The sequence below is a fragment of the Siphateles boraxobius genome, unplaced genomic scaffold (assembly GCF_051911475.1).
Source record: "Siphateles boraxobius isolate OS27281-9 unplaced genomic scaffold, OSU_SipBor_1 8, whole genome shotgun sequence".
Lineage (NCBI taxonomy): Eukaryota > Metazoa > Chordata > Actinopteri > Cypriniformes > Leuciscidae > Siphateles > Siphateles boraxobius.
The window spans coordinates 541,899-561,431 of NW_027509208.1; the positions used below are offsets into that span (position 1 = coordinate 541,899).

The 19,533-nt window shown below is 37.1% G+C and overlaps 3 protein-coding genes across 3 annotated transcripts in view; 2 read left to right on the top strand and 1 right to left on the bottom strand.

The window, feature by feature from the left end:
* Window positions 1-1,405: 1,405 nt before the first annotated feature.
* On the top strand, window positions 1,406-4,755 carry hey2 (hes-related family bHLH transcription factor with YRPW motif 2). The gene is made up of 5 exons (XM_077219589.1): window positions 1,406-1,594; window positions 2,435-2,513; window positions 2,613-2,696; window positions 2,831-2,912; window positions 3,316-4,755. Exons 1-5 carry the CDS (start codon window positions 1,512-1,514, stop codon window positions 3,978-3,980), a joined length of 993 nt encoding a protein of 330 aa, XP_077075704.1. The 5' UTR covers window positions 1,406-1,511; the 3' UTR covers window positions 3,981-4,755.
* A 1,767-nt stretch (window positions 4,756-6,522) lies between these two features.
* pex7 (peroxisomal biogenesis factor 7) overlaps window positions 6,523-19,533 on the top strand; it is a 34,580-nt gene continuing 21,569 nt past the window's right edge. The window contains exons 1-6 of the mRNA XM_077220924.1: window positions 6,523-6,919; window positions 6,996-7,053; window positions 7,536-7,686; window positions 7,766-7,843; window positions 9,665-9,773; window positions 16,979-17,085. Of these exons, the coding sequence (XP_077077039.1) occupies window positions 6,814-6,919; window positions 6,996-7,053; window positions 7,536-7,686; window positions 7,766-7,843; window positions 9,665-9,773; window positions 16,979-17,085 (609 nt within the window). The 5' untranslated portion in view covers window positions 6,523-6,813. The remainder of the gene's footprint in view (window positions 6,920-6,995; window positions 7,054-7,535; window positions 7,687-7,765; window positions 7,844-9,664; window positions 9,774-16,978; window positions 17,086-19,533) is intronic.
* Window positions 17,166-19,533, bottom strand: part of LOC143729596 (uncharacterized) — a 700,608-nt gene continuing 698,240 nt past the window's right edge. The window contains exons 2-3 of the mRNA XM_077220925.1: window positions 17,680-18,195; window positions 17,166-17,642 (exon numbers count right to left, since the gene is read on the bottom strand). The gene's annotated coding sequence lies outside the window, so the exon portion shown is untranslated. The remainder of the gene's footprint in view (window positions 17,643-17,679; window positions 18,196-19,533) is intronic.

The window sequence follows — 19,533 nt, forward strand, 5'->3', positions numbered from 1 at the left end:
GTGCATAACACTGTAAAAAAAATTACACAATATTACTGCTTCCTTAAATATACATTTTTAAAGGTAGGGTAGGCAATTCTTCGGAGCGGCTAGCAATTGCAAGATGGCAAGTTAGCTTTGAAAGCATAAGATCCCATCCTCCCTTCAGAGTGTCTCTAAAGCCACGCCTCCTTCAAAACACATGAACGCATACAGCAGAGTTTGGAAAGGGTCACGAGACGTTACCTCATGTCTCAAAGCGCATAACTTTACATTATGTCTGCATAAGCAGGGTGCACGAAGGTATGAAAATACTTACGAAAATACATTCGGATCGAATGCAATGATTGGATGAACATTTTATGGTCCTATGCCTTCTTCCAGAGACGATAAAGGCTATATAGATAGTGATTGCTATCAAGATGGGAATAGACTTTCAACCAGGGTGTTTAGACAATTCAGAGCCACCGAATGACGAATACGAAAAAACACACGTGAAAATTTCGGACTCGTGTGCAAGGACCTTAACAAAAAATGTTTCTGGAACAAATCGCCTATCCTGCCTTTAACGGTAAAATATAGGCCTAAGTAATATTAATCTTTTTTCTTTTTTTTATAGATTTAAGGTAATTAAGGTAGTTTTTGCTACTAAAACATTTAAAAATATAGCCCATGTTGTCTTTAAAATATACTTACATATATATATATATATATATATATATATATATATATATATATATATATAAGGCATAGCCTAGGCCTACACTTGACCAATTTTAACTTTTTGTTGATTGTTATTAAAACGACTACAACTTTTGTAGGTAGAAGAATATGGTTTTGTTTCGTTTTATTTTACATATAATATGTAAGTTTAAATAACCTTTCCATAACCTAAAAGTAAAAATACAAGTTTGTCCGATTGCGTAGGCTACACATTTGCACGTGAGGTGACCAAATCGACAAAACATTTTGTTGTTATTTTCATATTAATATAGATTTAAATAAATATATAAAATTAATTGTTCTATTTAATAAGTCTTCAGGATATTCGAAGGTTAGCTAACTGTGAAAAGGGAAGTTAAAACAATTTAGGATGCGCGAGACGAATCTGAACACTTACTGACAGGAATTCCTTCCTTAATAATTCGCGCGCTGAATAAACTACATTTTGGATAAGTCACTCTGCATCCTGAAATTAGCCTCGCCAGAAACCCTTTACCTAGATTTCCTGCCTATCCCCACACTGTTTCCAAGCTCTGTCAGGCTGTGAAACACCGTCGCCTTTCTTGTGTAAAGTGTTTCTCACGCTTCTGGGGCCCTCGGGTGCAGAACGCGAGTGCTGAAGCTGGGCAGAGTCAATTATCAGGGGAATGAAGTTTGAGACCTCCATTCGGTGGCTCGGGGCGTGTTTTCTTTTTTTTCGGTGGGTGTTCCCAAAGCAGGACGTGGGCGTGAATGCGAGACTGAGGCTCCAGCGGTTCGTGGGAAAGACGCTCAGAGTGTTTGGTGAGTGTACCTGTGCGCACTGCATCATGAAGCGGCCTTGTGAGGACAGCACGTCCGACAGCGACATGGATGAAACTATTGATGTGGGCAGCGAGAATAACTACTCGGGGTAAGCATGCATGCATGGGATGCTTGTTTGTTGTTCTGTAGCTGAGGATTCACTTTAAGGTGAAATCTTAAGATCTTTCCCTTTGGACATTTTTACATGTATAAATATAGGCCTGTCATATAATTAAATGTATTAATTAAAAACATTATAGTTCATTTATAAGTTTATTAATTTTAATATTTTAATCTTAGACATTATAGATCAACTCATTTTGTAGGCTATGACACAAAAAGCTTTGATAATACTTTAGTATTAACATTAGTATGTAATGCTCAACAGGTAAATAGTTAGAATTTCACTGTTTAATGTAATTTAATATCGTACATAAACTACTATAGTTAAAAGTTTGTAACTTAGTTGTATATTGTCATGTTACCTAAAAATTTTGAATGAACGGTTTTAATTTGAGTCAAAATATTATTTAATATGACTAAATCAAACATTAGATTGCACCAACAATAATTTGATGGGTTTGATGAAGCTGAAATGGATCCTAAATGTACCAATTGTATGTTACCATTTTTTTAAGTATTGTTAACGTGTTACTAAACATTATTGTAAAGAAATTTCCATCTATTTGAATGTAGGCTATAAATATTAGTGGACTTTTATATTAAGAATTTATGTTTGGTAATGACTTACAAGGGAATGTTTTATTGAAGTGTTATCAGTTATCACTGTGAAACATGTTTCATGTGGTTCATATTTATATTAACTGGTTTTGTTAGTCGAAAAATCTAAAATATAATTCAATAGGACTTGATAAAAGTAATTTTAATGGTAACTATGAACACTTTTTACAGTGTACTGACAAGTTTTCATTCCCCCCCCCTCCCCCAGTCAAAGCAACGGTTCATTTATAAGATGTGGCTCACCTACCACAACATCCCAAGTCATGGCTAGAAAGAAGCGGAGAGGGGTAATTCATAACTTTTTAGATAATATTCATATTTGTTAAAATCTTTCAAGTACTTCATTTAGAATACTGATACATTGTTGATTATTTTATATATTGCAGATCATTGAGAAAAGACGGAGGGACCGAATAAATAATAGTTTATCAGAGTTACGTCGTCTGGTGCCAACAGCATTTGAGAAACAGGTGAGTTCACATCCCTGTGTGCTTTATATTAATTATTATGATTATAATAAATTAAAAGTAAGGGGAAAAGGATGTTGCCACATTATTTCATCAAAGCTATCATTTTAAAAACATATCCTATTTCCTCTCCCAAGGGATCTGCCAAGTTAGAGAAAGCGGAAATATTGCAGATGACAGTGGATCATTTGAAGATGCTCCAGGCCACAGGAGGAAAAGGTAGATTGCTTGTTATTGGCTCCTGTTGTGCACTCCACCTTACGCCGTAGTGAAACTTGAGCACAGAGTTCCCTTTTGACCAGATTAAAGTGGAAATCAATGTTAATGGTAGGATTGAACTCGTGGGAAAGTGCCGGCAGGACAAAAGAAGCACTTGACCCTGGGATTGTGTTTGCTTTCATAAATCCATGGGAGGGGAGTGGGGCCACATTCACAGGCTGCACTGTTGGGGGTTTGTTAGGGCTTTCCAATGAGTGTTAAAACCGAAGCAGAGGGGAGACAAAACAAACATACAAACAGGTCAGGTCACAATCCTAGTCTGTTTAGGTTTAGCCTCTCCAACACAGTGGGGTTGCATTTGATTCATCATGATTAAAGCCTCACTTCTCTCCGTCTCTTTCAGGATATTTTGATGCTCATTCTCTGGCCATGGACTTCATGAGCATTGGCTTTCGGGAGTGTCTGACTGAAGTGGCGAGGTATTTGAGCTCCGTGGAAGGTCTGGACTCCAGCGACCCGCTCCGCGTCCGCTTGGTTTCTCACCTCAGCAGCTGCGCCTCGCAGAGGGAAGCGGCCGCCATGACCACATCCATAGCCCATCACCAGCAGGCCCTCCACCCGCATCACTGGGCTTCTGCTTTGCATCCCATCCCCACTGCGTTTCTGCACCAGACCGGACTTCCATCCTCAGAGAGTTCCTCTAGTAGACTGTCTGAGGTTCCTCCGAGGGGTGCAGCCCTGCTGACCTCCTCCTTCACCCACAGTGACTCCGCACTCAGAGCGCCCTCTACAGGCAGCGTTGCTCCTTGCGTACCGCCGCTCTCCACCTCGCTGCTTTCAATATCGGCAACCGTTCACGCAGCGGCCGCCGCAGCTGCAGCGCAAACCTTCCCTCTGTCGTTTAGCGGATTCCCGCTCTTCAGCCCCAGTGTAACGGCATCTTCGGTGGCTTCTTCCACCGTGAGCTCTTCCGTTTCCACATCCACCACATCCCAACAGAGCAGCGGGAACAGCGGAAGCAGCAGTAAACCATATCGACCGTGGGGGACTGAAGTGGGAGCATTTTAAGTGTTGGATTTGCTCTTGTTGCATCTGGACGTCTTCCACACTTTGTACATGAAGGAAAGAAAACAGCTGCTTTGGTCAGCACCATGGGCTTTTTTTTCTCTACACTTCCTGTGCACATATGCAACATCAAATCTGGGAGGGAAAGAAAGACAGACTTTTACACATCACACTGCGTGGACACCCTTACGATGAAGAGTGATTGTCATTTTTAAAGAAAAATACTGTTTTAACTTTGTGTAAAGGACTACGCTATGGGATAGTGCCTGCATATACACTGCTAAAATGCTGCAATTGATATGTATGCTTTGATATTTCTCCATAGAAAAGCATATTGTCAGATTTTCACAAACACACACACAGTAGCTTTAGAGTTAAAAAAAAACAGCTTGTTCAAAGACAAACCAAAGGTTTTGCAGATAATCACTAAAGTGAGGTGTGAATCAGTTTTGTAATCTATGATTTAACAATCCAGTTTGTAAATCTGTATATGTGTAAGATTGTAACTAGAGTTTATATTGAAATTAGATGGGTTCATTGGTATGATGCACTTCAATCACTACTGTTTTTTTTAGGAGGAGGAGGGGGGGGGGGGGATCTTCTCCACTTTACACAATAGGCCTACTGAAATTTAAAAAAAATAACATTCACTAATACTCATATGTGAGATTTTCTACTACTGTAACTTTATGACCTTTTTAATAACCCTACCACGCTCTGTAAGATGTAACCTTTTTTCTATGCAAAAAAGAAAAAAAAACTGATGTCCCTGAAGAAACTGAGTGTTTTCTTTCATTCTGGCGCATAAAACCATCATTCCATTTGCCTTCACCACAACAGATCGTGGAATTTTATGAGAGAAAGTAATTGTTTTCCCATTGCATAATTTGAGTTCTTGAAATTGTACGGTCAAAAAAAATATTTGCGTTCTTTTATGTTTTTCTAATAATGCAAAAGAAGCCACAAAAGTCAAACAAACAACTGCAATTATAAGTGCTACTTCAACAGTAATAAATCTGCCGACAAACTTTAAAGTAAGCTGCAAACACATTTATTGAATAAAACGCATAAGTTGTTAGTCACCAGCAATTTTTTTTAACTATGTTCCCTTTTGTTTATGAAATGTCTCAATGCCATTGTATGTTGACGCTGCAACAATGTCTTAAAAACAAAAGCAGTTCTCATTTGCTGTTTACTGTTATTTGAAGGCATGGTCCCTCAAGGTCCCCCATGGTCCCTCAGGGACGGCTCAAGTCAAAACTTATGTAGCTGTTCTGGCGGGCGTGAACAAACCGCCGGTCGGACTGCAGTACTGTGCACCACATGAAAGCACAACAACACCAGTCACTCCTCCTTAAGATGGGTCTTTATGTCGGCCTAATCCAGTCCCTTTATGCCAGGGTCTGTTAGACAGATTTACATTAGTAAATCACTGTCACACCATTACATTCCTTAAGAGAAAAAGTATCAGCATTTCCAAGTGAATGGGGATTAAGGCAAACAGCGCCTGCTACCCACCGGCAATCATGGGAAAAGTGCGAGGCCATAAATCCGCCGGTTATCTGCTTTAGAGCGGCTGGTTCTCACGCCGGGCCCCTGCCTTTGAAGTGGCCGTCATATATCAAGGCCGCACATGATCTCCCCAAAACATCACACAGGCAAAGAGTCAGTGGTGTGAACGTGGTCAGTAAGCCTGTCAGCTTCATTACTTTCCACACATGAAAATGGTTTAGCTACTACAAGATGTGCTTCATAAACCAGACCACAAGATAAAAGCAGCATATAGATATTCACATCTCTGACAGGTCATATTCTTGGCTCAAGGGCACAGTTAGTTTGTACACCGTCATTTAGACATTTTAACCTCAACTATTTGGGATTATCTGGAATATTTAATATATAATGTGTATATATGTATACATACATATATATATTGAAATATATGCAATATATGTTGCATTTCCTATATTATAATGACTAGGTCCTAACCCTGAACTTAAACCTAAACCTAACCCATGGCCATGGTTACCTTATATCAACCAATATTTTCTTAGGTAAGTGCACGTACTGTATATTTGATACATCGATAAATATTTGACATTCCTCGGAATACCATGTAAATACTATACATAAATACATCACGTAAATGCATAAAATATTGCATCATTTAGTCCTATGGAATATATCATAGTGCCATAATTATTATCATAAAACTAAATTAAGTGTCATTAGTAGTAGTGACACTACATTAATGATGACACTACAACAAAATGTTTTAAATTATTTGATGTGTGAAGTCTGAAAAGGCAAAAAAAGAAGTGATCTTTACCAGAGAAATGCTGCCATCTGGTGCGAGATCATTTTAAGCTGCAACTTACTTTTTTGCAAATACGTGCGAATGGTATTTTTTAAATATTTTCTGATCAAGTTTTCATTTTAGAAAACCACATTGAATAAAAAAGGAAAAATAGCATATTAATGTAAACAATCTAGTTAACTATTAACCGACATGGCGTCATCCTCACCCGACCAATCACAGCTTTGCGTTCTTCACGCAATCAAAACACGGAAGTAAACATCTGGTACTTGGGTACACACATGTTTTGCGATAAATTTGAGTTTACCTGTCAAATGCATTAATTTATTAATGTACTGTTGTATTAATTGTCGGGAATTTATCTAACTTTCGCCGTAGTTGACAAGAGCTTGGCGTTTTACCTCAAACAAACGAGGTTATTATTACATGTGATTACATATTTGATGGACTTTAGAGTCAATAGTACAATGGTCTAGGCGCTGTTATTTCTGTATTATATAACGTTAGTTATTAGAGAGTATGAAGTCGTTTAAATCTCCAGGACGTCATGGATATGCGGTGGAGGTTTCACCTTTTGTCTCTTCTACTGTCGCCTGTGCTTCCTCTCAGTATTATGGAATAGCTGGTAATATTAGTTTGCAAGACCAAGGTTAGATGATATTGACGTAAATGCCAATGAAAACCTCTTTTGTGTCTTTTAGGATGTGGGACACTTCTTGTGCTGGAGCAGAGAGAAACAGATGTTTCACTTGTGAGGAGGTAATTTGCTTTCTTTTAGGGAATTAAATAAAGCATCTGCAAATGTGTGTTATAGATCACCAAAACCCTAAGAAACAAACAACAGTCTACTGTTTAGTTTATGTATTTATTTGCTATTGTTTTTTGATTTTTTTTTTTGCATTAAGAATTTAGAAAATTGGGGAAGTTTTCAGAATTGCCATGAAAGTAATGTTCCAATGCAACAAAATCGTATTGGACCTGAAAATGGGTTCTGTTTTCTTGGAGCAAAATATAATGTAGTATTATTATCATAATTACTATTATTTGGAATTATTCAGTAAACCTATAGAATCATTTCTTTGCAGATAACACTTTGGTTTTTCTATTTTATTTTGAATGCTTTCTTTGACATTCATATGTTTTTGAGGCCATTGTAAATCTGTGTCATGTTGCAGTGATATGAGGACACGTGGAGTCAGTGATGTGACTGATCATTTAGTATCTTTTTGTCTCATGGGCAGTTTTGACTGGAATAATGGCCTCTTCGATGTGACGTGGAGCGAGAACAATGAACATGTGCTGGTGACGGCAGGAGGTGATGGATCTTTGCAGATCTGGGACACGGCCAACCCGCAAGGTCTTCTGCAGGTGCTGAAAGGGCACACGCAAGAGGTCAGGTCACACTTTTAGCTTACAAGACAGCATGTTAAAGCTTCATAACCTCTAGACTGCAAAACATATGGCCTTACAGGTGTATTCAGTAGACTGGAGTCAGACACAGGGAGAGAACCTGGTGGTGTCAGGATCTTGGGACCACACGGCAAAAGTGGTAAGTGGAGTTTCATGCTCGGTTGACTGTAATGTCAAAACACACAAGTAAATAATGGTAAATAACGAAGTCATTTGTAATAATGTTTTTACCATGTGTCACTATTGCTTTGTCTGTTACAGATGTTGTTTGATATGCATTCACTTTACTTTCACTTTACTGAAATGATGAACGATGAATGAATGACAGTGCGACAAATGTACATGAAACACCGCAAGTTATCCTGTCAACTATAGCTATAACTGTGTTATCAAAACCATTCCACACATGTAGCGGGGAGTGTTTCAAAGAGAGGGTCAAAACGGGATAGAAAATAGCAAATAGCCTATTACTTCTAACTTCTGAAATGTAAAAATATATCTAACATTACAAGTGGACCTCAAAGAACATTAAATTAAATTTACATTTATTTTAAATAAATGCAGTTCATGACCCCTTTGAAGTCACCATGAAATCAAAAAGGGCAATTCTTATTTTTTAATGCAATACAGCAGTATGTATTATAAATTATTTTCCATGCACATCATTATTATTTAAAAAAAAAAACAATCATAATAATTACTATTATTATAACTATTATAACAATGAATCATAATAACTTCCCTCCCTCTTGAAGCAACATCTTATGGAAGCTTGTTTCCACCACTTTTTATGCGAGAAATTTTTATTTAATTGTGAGATAAAAAGTCAACCTTTTTTACTTTTGTTTTTTTTTATTCTGTGGCGGAAACAAGCTTCCATAACTACGGAAGAGGATTAGGGCCAAGCAATAATAAAAAAATGAAACCATCTCGAGATTAAAGTCATTATAATGCGAAATTATAAACTCGAAATACAATCTAGAGAATAAACTCATTAAATATTGAAAATAAAGTCGTTGTGTTTCGAGAAAAAAGTCGGAATAATCGTGAGAATAAACTCATTAAATTTCGAGAATGAACGCGTTAAATTTTGAGATCGATTTGAGGCCACATTCATCCCAACATCCCAAAGTTGATAGTATTTCTGTTACTGAAAGAAAGTCTAAAATATAGCTTGACTAAGTGATCCAACTCTGCCATGTCCTCTATCAGTAGCTATGCAATGAACACTGATCGAATGCGTTATTCTCTACATTTCATTTCTATTCTCGAAATTTTATGTTTATTCTCAAGATTGTATTTCGACTTTTTTCTCGAAATTTAATGAGTTTTTACTTGTTAAAAAAAATAAAACCATCTCGAAAATAAAAATAAAACCAAAATACCGAATAATATTTTTTTTTACTGAAAATAAAACCATACTCGAAACACAATGACTTTATTCTCTAAATTTAATGAGTTTATTCTCAAGATTTCTCAAATTCTCAAATTTTAATTTCGCATTATAATGACTTTAATCTCGAGATGGTTTTATTTTGTATTATTGCTTGGCCCTAATCCTCTTCCGTACATAACTCTTTTCTTCTCTGATTACGTGTTTTTTCGGTGTGAGGGCAGAACAATCTGTCACAGCAATAGCAAACCACAACAATCCAATTAATTTCCGATGGACAAAAGTAAGTCCTGTCCTACAGTTTTTTCATGTTCGAGAAGCTATTTCACTCAGATTTACATCATCACAATAGGGAAGAAAAGACTATCGCAACTTACTTTCATGCCGAACTAAACAATGCTAAATACACATAATTAAATGCAACTAACCATACTCGTGCATTGTTGAGATACCAAATTAAACAGATTTGTTTAACCTTTGAAAGAAAGATGAAAGCATTCTTTCATGTGCATTGGTGATCAAACATACTGCTAATGATGTTACATGGTTGTCCTGTTTTCCACACAGTGGGATCCGGAGCGATGTCAGTTAGTGAGCTCCCTGGAGGGTCATGAGGGAGTCATATACAGCACCATCTGGTCTCCTTATATCCCAGCATGCTTTGCTTCAGCCTCAGGTAGGATAATGAGCTGTATCTGTTCTCCCATGAAGCTTGGAAGAATTGCTGCTTTCCTTCGGAAAATTGCTGTGTTGGGATGCAGATTAGAAATACTATATAATCTAGGGGTGATCAGACATGCATATGCAAGTTTGTAGAGCATCGCCAAAGTAAACCCACACAATGGGTTTGATTCCTAAGGAATGCATGTATTGATTCATTTTTTGGAGAAATATGTTGCGTATCAGTACAGGTTACCAGTTCAAGGGTCTTTTTGCTAATAATATTTTGAGGGATTGGAGAGGACAGACAATTTTGATGAGAAGAGGAGGTATGGGATCTTGAAACAGTGTTGTTTTACTATCATTAAGAAACTAGATTTTTTTTCCATTTTAATTTTAGATATTGTTTTAGTATTTTTTGTGTTTTTGTCATTTTTTAGTTTTCATTATGTGTCCATAGTTTTTGTTCATTTTTATTTCCGTTTTAGTTATTTTAGTACATCTGTGATGGTATTTGGCCTTAAAAGATTGAGTTCGGGCGCCAGGGGTAAAAACCACCCCAATTATTTAACTAATACCTCATTAGAAACACTACACAAAGGGATGACAATTCTTATGAAGCAACAAAACAAGGATTTAAGAGTTTTAAATAATTCAGATAAATAAGACCATGTAATGACTCTAAATTAAATGACAATGAAATTAAACTAAATGAAAATGTTGCTTGGCAGATAGGTGAAAGAAAACAAGTTTGTCTATTTTATTTGATCAGTTAACATTTATTTTATTTATTATTTATTTTTAGTTATTATAACCTATAATATTATAACCCTAATACCTATGACAACCCTGTAGTAAAATGCCTAAAACCAAACTGTTAGTAAATTGCTTGTTTGTGTGCATGCCATGTTTTGATTTTGCTGTAAAAATCGGCTCATTAAAACTGCATCACTGGCAAATTTTACACTAGAGAGCAACTTAAGTTACAGTAAATAAGGAAATACAGTTTGTGTATTGAGACATGTAGCACCATTTCAAAATCTCATTCCCTTCAATATAATTAACAGAAAAAACGAATTGAGTGCAGACTGAGCTTGTGTTATTTAATTATGTTTAGTAGCCAAATGATTCACCTCATCAGTGCCATCATTCACCCCATGAGGTCAGCAGAGAGCTTCCATCATCCTCTTCTGCTCGCTTTTCTTGTTCAGTTTTGAATTTTAATTTAATGTGTTAATTTAGTACAATTAATTATGAGAAAAATAGCCCAAAGTAAAACGTAGTTAAAGGGATAGTTCACCCAAAAATGATTGTGATGGAAAAAATTATGAATCATTTACTCATTTACATTTGAATCATTTGAAGTTCCCTCTCCTACTGTTTGGTTACCAACATTCTTTTAAAATATTTTCCTTTACAGGAAAACATTTTTCTTTAGACTAGTTACTACTCCGCGGAGTCTGTGCTCGTCTATAGGCAACGGCATGGTAATGCGTGGTAATATACACACACACACACACACACACACACACACACACACACACACACACACACACACACACACACACACACACACACACACACACACACACACACACACACACAGAGAGAGAGAGAGAGAGAGAGAGAGAGAGAGAGAGAGAGAGAGAGAGAGAGAGAGAGAGAGAGAGAGAGAGACAGACAGAACTTCTACGGAAGACTATATTCTCAATTTTGACTTTATTCTCCTAATGATTTAATTTATTATTTATTTATTTAATATGAATTTAATCTGCTTTTTGATGTAGAATTAAATTTCCAATCGACTGAATAACCCTAGTTTTGATACATTTTGTGCTGGGAAAATGTACAATACATTCATTCATAGTATAATCTGCATAATCATGATTGCATAATATTGGATATTTGCTTTATTTTTGCTTGCACTCTTGAGTCTGCACAGTGATCTGTATATGTGTGTACGTGTGTAAGAAGACTCACAAGGGTTTTTTTCAGATGTAGCAGGGGTTGGTGACACATTGCAGCTCTAAACCAGCAGGCTTTGCCATCAGAGCCCAGGCTCTGTCGTGATCTTATCAGCAGCACATTAGGCCTGCAGCACCCACTTACTGCTGATGTGATCTCAAACTCTCAGTGTCTAAAACCAATAGTTTCTAAAAAAATATAATTCTAGAAATGAAAATTGTGCCATAATTTACTCACCCTCACGTCGTTGCAAACCTTACTTACTTTATTCTATGAGGCACCAATGGAGATATGCATCCCTTTATAATGCATTTTATGCATGAACGGTGACGAGGAGTCAAGCACCCTTTATTGTGCATCAGACATTTAAAGCATGGCCCTGAATGCATTGCACATACACACATGAAGCCCATTTATGGTTCCTTGGAAGATCATAATGCATAAAAACTCATTCATGTTCATTCATATTGAGTTGAGCCCTCCTCAGCAGCTGAAGTAAGGATAGCACGCTCCTTTGCTGATGGAGGACCCTTTTTTTTTTGCTATTAAATGTTGACACCATGTGTGTAATGAGATGTGTCTGAAAATCAATACTAAATCCCAGTACCTAATGCCGAATGTAATCATTGGAGAAACGGTTTCCATGAACCGCCGCCTCAGCAAAGATGTTTGACTTATATATATATATATATTATATGCTGGCTTTTCTCATCACAGAAACAACCTATGTAAGCAGATAACATAAAGCCAACATCAGGTTTTCACTTTCCATGTATGTGGCAACTTTCCACAGCTTTCATGCACAGATTTAAGTGGGCCGGTTGACTCTGAAAGAGTTTATTTATAAACATCAGGCTTGCAAAAAGTTCCAGTCCTTATGTCTATTCAATATGCAAATGCAAAATTGGTATTTCAGTCTGACCAGTGTTTGCATGGACACTGACGTCAGTACCTCCACATGACTCCATAGCTTGCAGGTCTTTGGTGGGACAGAGAATACACAGAATTTGCTTGTTCATGCTGTGTAATGTGATGTTGGCATATTTCATTGTATGAATATTTAAATAAATATTAATAATACAATTCTCTCTTAATCTTATAATATCTCATATTAGGGTCTAAATCAAGTAAATTTTATATATATAAAATTAATTTTATTAAATGAGATGTGGGGTCAGTCAATGAATACTTTTATTCAGCAAGGACACATTATATATTGATCAAAAGTGATAGTAAAGGCATTTATAACGTTACAAAAGATTTAAATTCTATCAAAATTTCCACAAAATGATTAACCAGCACAACACTTCAACGTTGATAATAAAAATAAATGTTTCTTGAGCAGCAAATCATCATATTACAATGATTTCTGAAGAATCATGTGACACTGAAGACTGGCGTAATGATGCTGAAAATTCAGCTTTGATACATTATAAAATGTATTAAAATAGAAAACAGTTATTTTATATTGTAATAATATGTATGTATATGTACATATTGCTTATATTGGATTGTGTGTGTATATAGTAGTGTAAATCTTTTTAATACTTCGATTTTCTATTTTGTTATGTCATCTGATAATGTATTCATCAGGGTCTAGAAGTGCCTCTGTGCTTTGAAGAGACATTTTCAGCACGTCCCTATCAGAGATATCACCTCCTCCCGCTCAGCGCAGTGATAGCAGGAGCCCTGGCTTCTCTGACGGGGATGCCAATGAAATCTTTAATGCAAAACGCTTGCATGCCAACAATCTCAGTAAGAGATCTGTTCCGCTATAATTAAAATAGAAGTGCCTAAAGCAGACCACATATCAAAGTTATTGTTAAACTTGAGCTCAATGAAATATTGACATAATTAATCTTCCTAAAAACCTTTAAACAATTTTTATTTCCATCTACAAGCTGCCTTCTACATATTGAGGCCCTGTTTGTGATGATTCAGGCAATAGGCATAGCAAAGTTTCCAATACTATTGAATTACAAAAATAAAAATCATATCTATAGGTCCCATATTTTAGATTCTCTGACACTTTTTCCTGATGCTACAATGTTAAAATGGAAAATGGAACCATGTTGCAGTATATCGTGATACAAAAACACCACTCTGTTTAAATCTTCCTAGAAAACTCTAAAGTGTTTATGGGATAGGCTTAATTTATTGTGACTGCGCAGCTCAGGCAGGAACTCCCTGCGGGTCGCGTTTCAGAGTGACTTTTATTTATTCCATCAGTTGCAGATCACCAAATCAATAGGGGTTACAATAGTCATCGGCATAAGTCTCCTGAGATGTAATTAACTAGAGTAGGGCTATTCATTTAAATGGCGATCTATTGGATCATCAATAAATCCAATATATTTTGATGCCATATTTAGGATTGAGACATATTTTTTGAACATATTTACTTGTGTGCTACCAAGCTAGTGTGTTGCTATTATTCATGTTCGTGCTGCAAATGGTACAAGATGAGATGCATACCAAAATTTTAATACGTTCGCAATAATAATAGAGATTCTGAACTAGAGATGCACCGATTACAATTTTCTAGGCCGATTCCGATTTCCGATTTTTCATGAGTTTGGCCAGCAAAAACAAATATTTATTTTCTATCTTTTCTTTAATAGAGCATTTTACATAGGACATAGAACATTTTTTGAACAAATTAAATAAAATAGAACTATATAAATTATTACTCCTGGTGTAGGAAATTCACACATATCTAAGTGCAGTGTTATGGTATGGAAGAACCGGCATTTTCACTTCCAATATTCAACTAAAAAAAATGTCATATATTTACTTATTTAGGAAACTAAACTTCTGTATGACAACAGGTAATGGCAATAAAATAATATATAAATAGCAAATAAAAATATAATAAATATAGCCTTGCAGTATAAAGATATTTCTCAAAACACACACAGGCCTATTGCAATCACTTGTACATCAATGGCAATTTTTATTTCACAAACAGTTCATCTCTTATCTGCCACATGTCCAGCCAGGCTAAACAAGCGCTCAACTCGGGCATATGGAGCAAGTGCAGGGAAACGATTGGGAAATTATAAAAAAAAAAAAAAATCTGACATAGCCTCCTCCAGTTCTTGTTAAAACAGACCAGACATGCAAATTCTGTGCATTTTGGACAGTTTTTGGGTGAAATCATATTTATTTTGTCCGCGAGCAGCAGCAAAAACAGACTGCGAACCCCGCTTCACTGCTGCTCACGCGCTGCTCCTGCACTCATTGATTAACATGCACGCCGGAAAAAAACCCGCGCTGCTCACTCTTGCGGTGTGAAACGGCCGTAATCAGTGTTGGGGGTAACTTATTGCCAGTAACTTGAGTTACGTAATCAGATTACTTTTTCAAGTAACCAGTAAAGTAACGCATTACTTTTTCAATTTACAACAAAATATCTGAGTTACTTTTTCAAATAAGTAACGCTAGTTACTTTTTCACATTTATTGACTGACAGCTCTCCTGTCCCCATGTTGAGAGAAATAAAGTGAGGTGTTGTGTGCATTTGCATTGAACATGCATTTACTCATCTCACTTGCACAAAAACATTCAGTATTCCTCAAAATGAATAAAAACAGTCAAATGCAATCTCAGAATTTTGGGCAAAAGTTTTATAATTAACTATGTTAAATTACACAAATATACTTTATGTATTTAATCTCACTTTATTAACCAATGTCTTTGCTTCTGACCTACAATGATCTAATTCAACCATCCTAATAAGCAAAAATGACTTTAGATTAGGTTTAGAAATAAGAGTGTTGAACTTCCTTCTCCTGTATCCTATTGTTATTTAATCAAGAACAGCAGCAGCTGAAAGGTTTGTTTGAGCGGCGCCCTCTACTGTACAGTAGTAAATATGCATTTCCTTCAGCCTTAGGCTTATTCATTTAACTTTTGATGTGAAAGGGCCTTAACAATTGGCAAAAATAGATTGTTTTAGCTGTTATTAAAAAACAAACAAACAAACCCATGCAGATGAGAAAAAGTAACGCTAAAGTAATGTAACGCATTACGTTCCATAAAAAGTAAATAAGTAACGTACTTAGTTACTTTTTTGGGGAGTAACGCAATATTGTAATGCATTACTTTTAAAAGTAACCTTCCCCAACACTGGCCGTAATTCATGAGGTTTCCTACATGTGCGTTCCGTGTGCACGTGTGGTGCTGATGTTGTGCGATGTTAATCATGCTGTGCGATGTTAATCATGCGGCGCCCGAGTGCATTTGACCGGCAAAAAAATCGGAATATGTCAGACTGACCGGCCGGTCGCCGGTCATGGCCGATCACGTGAAAATCGGCCGATTCCGATCACCAGCCGATCAATCGGTGCATCTCTATTCTGCACACTTTTAAATGGTCAACACAAACTCCAAACTGACAATTCTTATTCTTTATGGGATATTGCAGTATTTATTATAAATGACTTGTATGTGCATATCATTTTCTTTTTAATGCATGTGCCCTTTATAATCTTTAATCAAAATCGCTTCCCCTCCCTCTTGCAGCGACATCTCTTCTTTTCTGTGAAGACGTGTTTGCTGGCATGAGGACGGGACAGCCTGTCACTCACATGACATCACACCAATAGCAAACCACAACCATCTAATCAATTCCTTATGAACAAAATCAAGTCCCACCCTACAGTTTTTCTTGTCTGAGAAGCTGTTTCATTTGCATATATACGTCATAATATGGTAGAAATGTCTATCGCAACTTCAGTTTCATCCCAACATCTGTGAGCTTTCCAGATATGCATTAATATGGTTATGATGTGATTATGTGGTGCTTAATGCTTTAGGCTTCTGCATGATATTTAGTTATTTATGATTTTTTGGAACATCCTAGGTTATTCAAAGTGGGACCTGTGGTTTTAGGGATCATATGAACATTTTTCCCCAGACTGTTAGTACTGCATATATACTTAAAATGTGAATGATTGGAACATGTACTGCTTACTTCAGAATAGAAATTCTGTGCTTCAAGAAGGTAAGATAAAAGGCGTAAAAAGAGATATGACGAGAGAAATTCCCTTTAGAAATCTGGCCTGTGACATTTCCCTCTGCGCCCTTGCCCTGGGTTCATTCATGCTGAGTGCAAGTGGCCCTTGAAATGAATGTTATGGTTCAGAGGATTCTGCTGAGGTCGCAAACTGGGAAATTATATGAGAAATTGTGTGGCTTTTTTTAAGATTTAAAGGTCTGACGCTTGAGAATTGATGTTCATCTCTGTTGCTATAGGGGATGGGACACTGCGAGTTTGGGATGTGAAAGCAGGATCCTGCAGGCTGGCCATTCCTGCACACAGGGCTGAAGCCCTCAGCTGTGATTGGTGCAAATACGACCAGGTGAGTCTTTCCTCTATTCAGTTCTTTCACTGTCTGTGGGCACAAATGGGAGTTGAGTTTCAAAACACAGTTTATGATGCTATATACACTCACCTAAAGGATTATTAGGAACACCTGAGCAATTTCTCATTAATGCAATTATCTAATCAACCAATCACATGGCAGTTGCTTCAATGTATTTAGGGGTGTGGTCCTGGTCAAGACAATCTCCTGAACTCCAAACTGAATGTCAGAATGGGAAAGAAAGGTGATTTAAACAATTTTGAGCGTGGCATGGTTGTTGGTGCCAGACGGGCCGGTCTGAGTATTTCACAATCTGCTCAGTTACTGGGATTTTCACGCACAACCATTTCTAGGGTTTACAAAGAATGGTGTGAAAAGGGAAAAACATCCAGTATGTGGCAGTCCTGTGGGCGAAAATGCCGTGTTGATGCTAGAGGTCAGAGGAGAATGGGCCGACTGATTCAAGCTGATAGAAGTGCAACTTTGACTGAAATAACCACTCGTTATAACTGAGGTATGCAGCAAAGCATTTGTGAAGCCACAACACGCACAACCTTGAGGCGGATGGGCTACAACAGCAGAAGACCCCACCGGGTACCACTCATCTCCACTACAAATAGGAAAAAGAGGCTACAATTTGCAAGAGCTCACCAAAATTGGACAGTTGAAGACTGGAAAAATGTTGCCTGGTCTGATGAGGCTTGATTTCTGTTGAGACATTCAGGTGGTAGAGTCAGAATTTGGCGTAAACAGAATGAGAACATGGATCCATCATGCCTTGTTACCACTGTGCAGGCTGGTGGTGCTGGTGTAATGGTGTGGGGGATGTTTTCTTGGCACACTTTAGGCCCCTTAGTGCCAATTGGGCATCATTTAAATGCCACGGCCTACCTGAGCATTGTTTCTGACCATGTCCATCCCTTTATGGCCACCATGTACCCATCCTCTGATGGCTACTTCCAGCAGGATAATGCACCGTGTCACAAAGCTCGAATCATTTCAAATTGGTTTCTTGAACATGACAATGAGTTCACTGTACTAAAATGGCCCCCAAAGTCACCAGATCTTAACCCAATAGAGCATCTTTGGGATGTGGTGGAACGGGAGCTTCGTGCCCTGGATGTGCATCCCACAAATCTCCATCAACTGCAAGATGCTATGCTATCAAAATGGGCCAACATTTCTAAAGAATGCTTTTCAGCACCTTTTGAATCAATGCCACATAGAATTAAGGCAGTTCTGAAGGCGAAAATGGGTCAAAAACAGTATTAGTATGGTGTTCCTAATAATCCTTTAGGTGAGTGTATATTGAAGTGTAATTGTACAGAAGTTTTTCAGAGCACTTAAAGGTGCAATATAAAATCCATACCTATATTTTCAGTTTTGTATAAAGACCTTGCATAATGAACTGTTATGTTTTTATTAGCTTAGAATGAGACATTTATATCTCCATAACCGCGGGTGCCCCCTTCTATGGAGGTCGACATATTGTGTCGTCATGTTTCTAGCGTAGCCGACAGCGAACACACAACGCTACAGAGCGCGTTTCCTCACTACCTGGAAAAAGAAGTTTTCAGTGGTGTATAAAGACCTTACTTAAGGAACCGTTATATTTGTATAACCTTAGAATGAGCAGTTTTACTGAATAATTAAGTAAAAATAATTTCTTAATTTATCCTTGTAAAGAAACCTCATTGCTGAACTGGCTACTCTCTTCTCAGACGATGACATATTTTCCTGTCGGCCACTGTAACTTTTGTTGGTTGCAATTCGTAACCTCACCACTAGATGCCGCTAAAAATCACACACTGCACCTTTATCTGATAGATATAATGTGATGTGAATATTTTCCAAGGAATCTGTTCAGGAGTGAAGTATGTTTAAAATGATGCACTGCTATACTATTTATTTAATTTTCAGAATATATATATATATATATATATTACTGCACACAGTTTGTTTTTTATCCAGAAAAAAAGTTTTAAAATACTTTTTGAGGAAATTATCATACAAATGGCGCATTAAAGGTATAGCGGAGGATCTTTCCGAATTTTAGAGAAGACCCGCCCTCTCCAATTTTTTTAAAAAATGCACATGCGCAACACTCTATTTGCTCCCGAGAGGGAACGCTTATTAAACGTGTTGAGTGACCGAGGACTCAAGACATGATATGCAATGGAGAAGTAGCTTGTTGCATTTGTGTAATAAATACTATGGTAAACACATTGTAATTATCGAAAATGAACACACAAGGTTTTAGAATATTTCAGCGTGATACCATTTACCATTTGGTCATAAGGCTACTTTAGACAAATTGAGATGTTTACCGTGTCTACGCGGTGCATGTCTTGTACCAGGGCTAGTATCGCTAATCATAGCTTACATTAACTTTTACTAGCAGTGATTTTAAATGGATTTCTCCAAATAGCATGACAAACTTTACCT

What these genes read in the sequence shown, in the direction of transcription:
- hey2 (XM_077219589.1), top strand. Translation starts at nt 1,512, where the DNA reads ATGAAGCGGCCTTGTGAGGACAGCACGTCCGACAGCGACATGGATGAA. An exon ending in AGCGAGAATAACTACTCGGG is followed by an intron (nt 1,595 to 2,434) that starts GTAAGCATGCAT and finishes CCCCTCCCCCAG; the next exon opens with TCAAAGCAACGGTTCATTTA. An exon ending in CAACAGCATTTGAGAAACAG is followed by an intron (nt 2,697 to 2,830) that starts GTGAGTTCACAT and finishes TCCTCTCCCAAG; the next exon opens with GGATCTGCCAAGTTAGAGAA.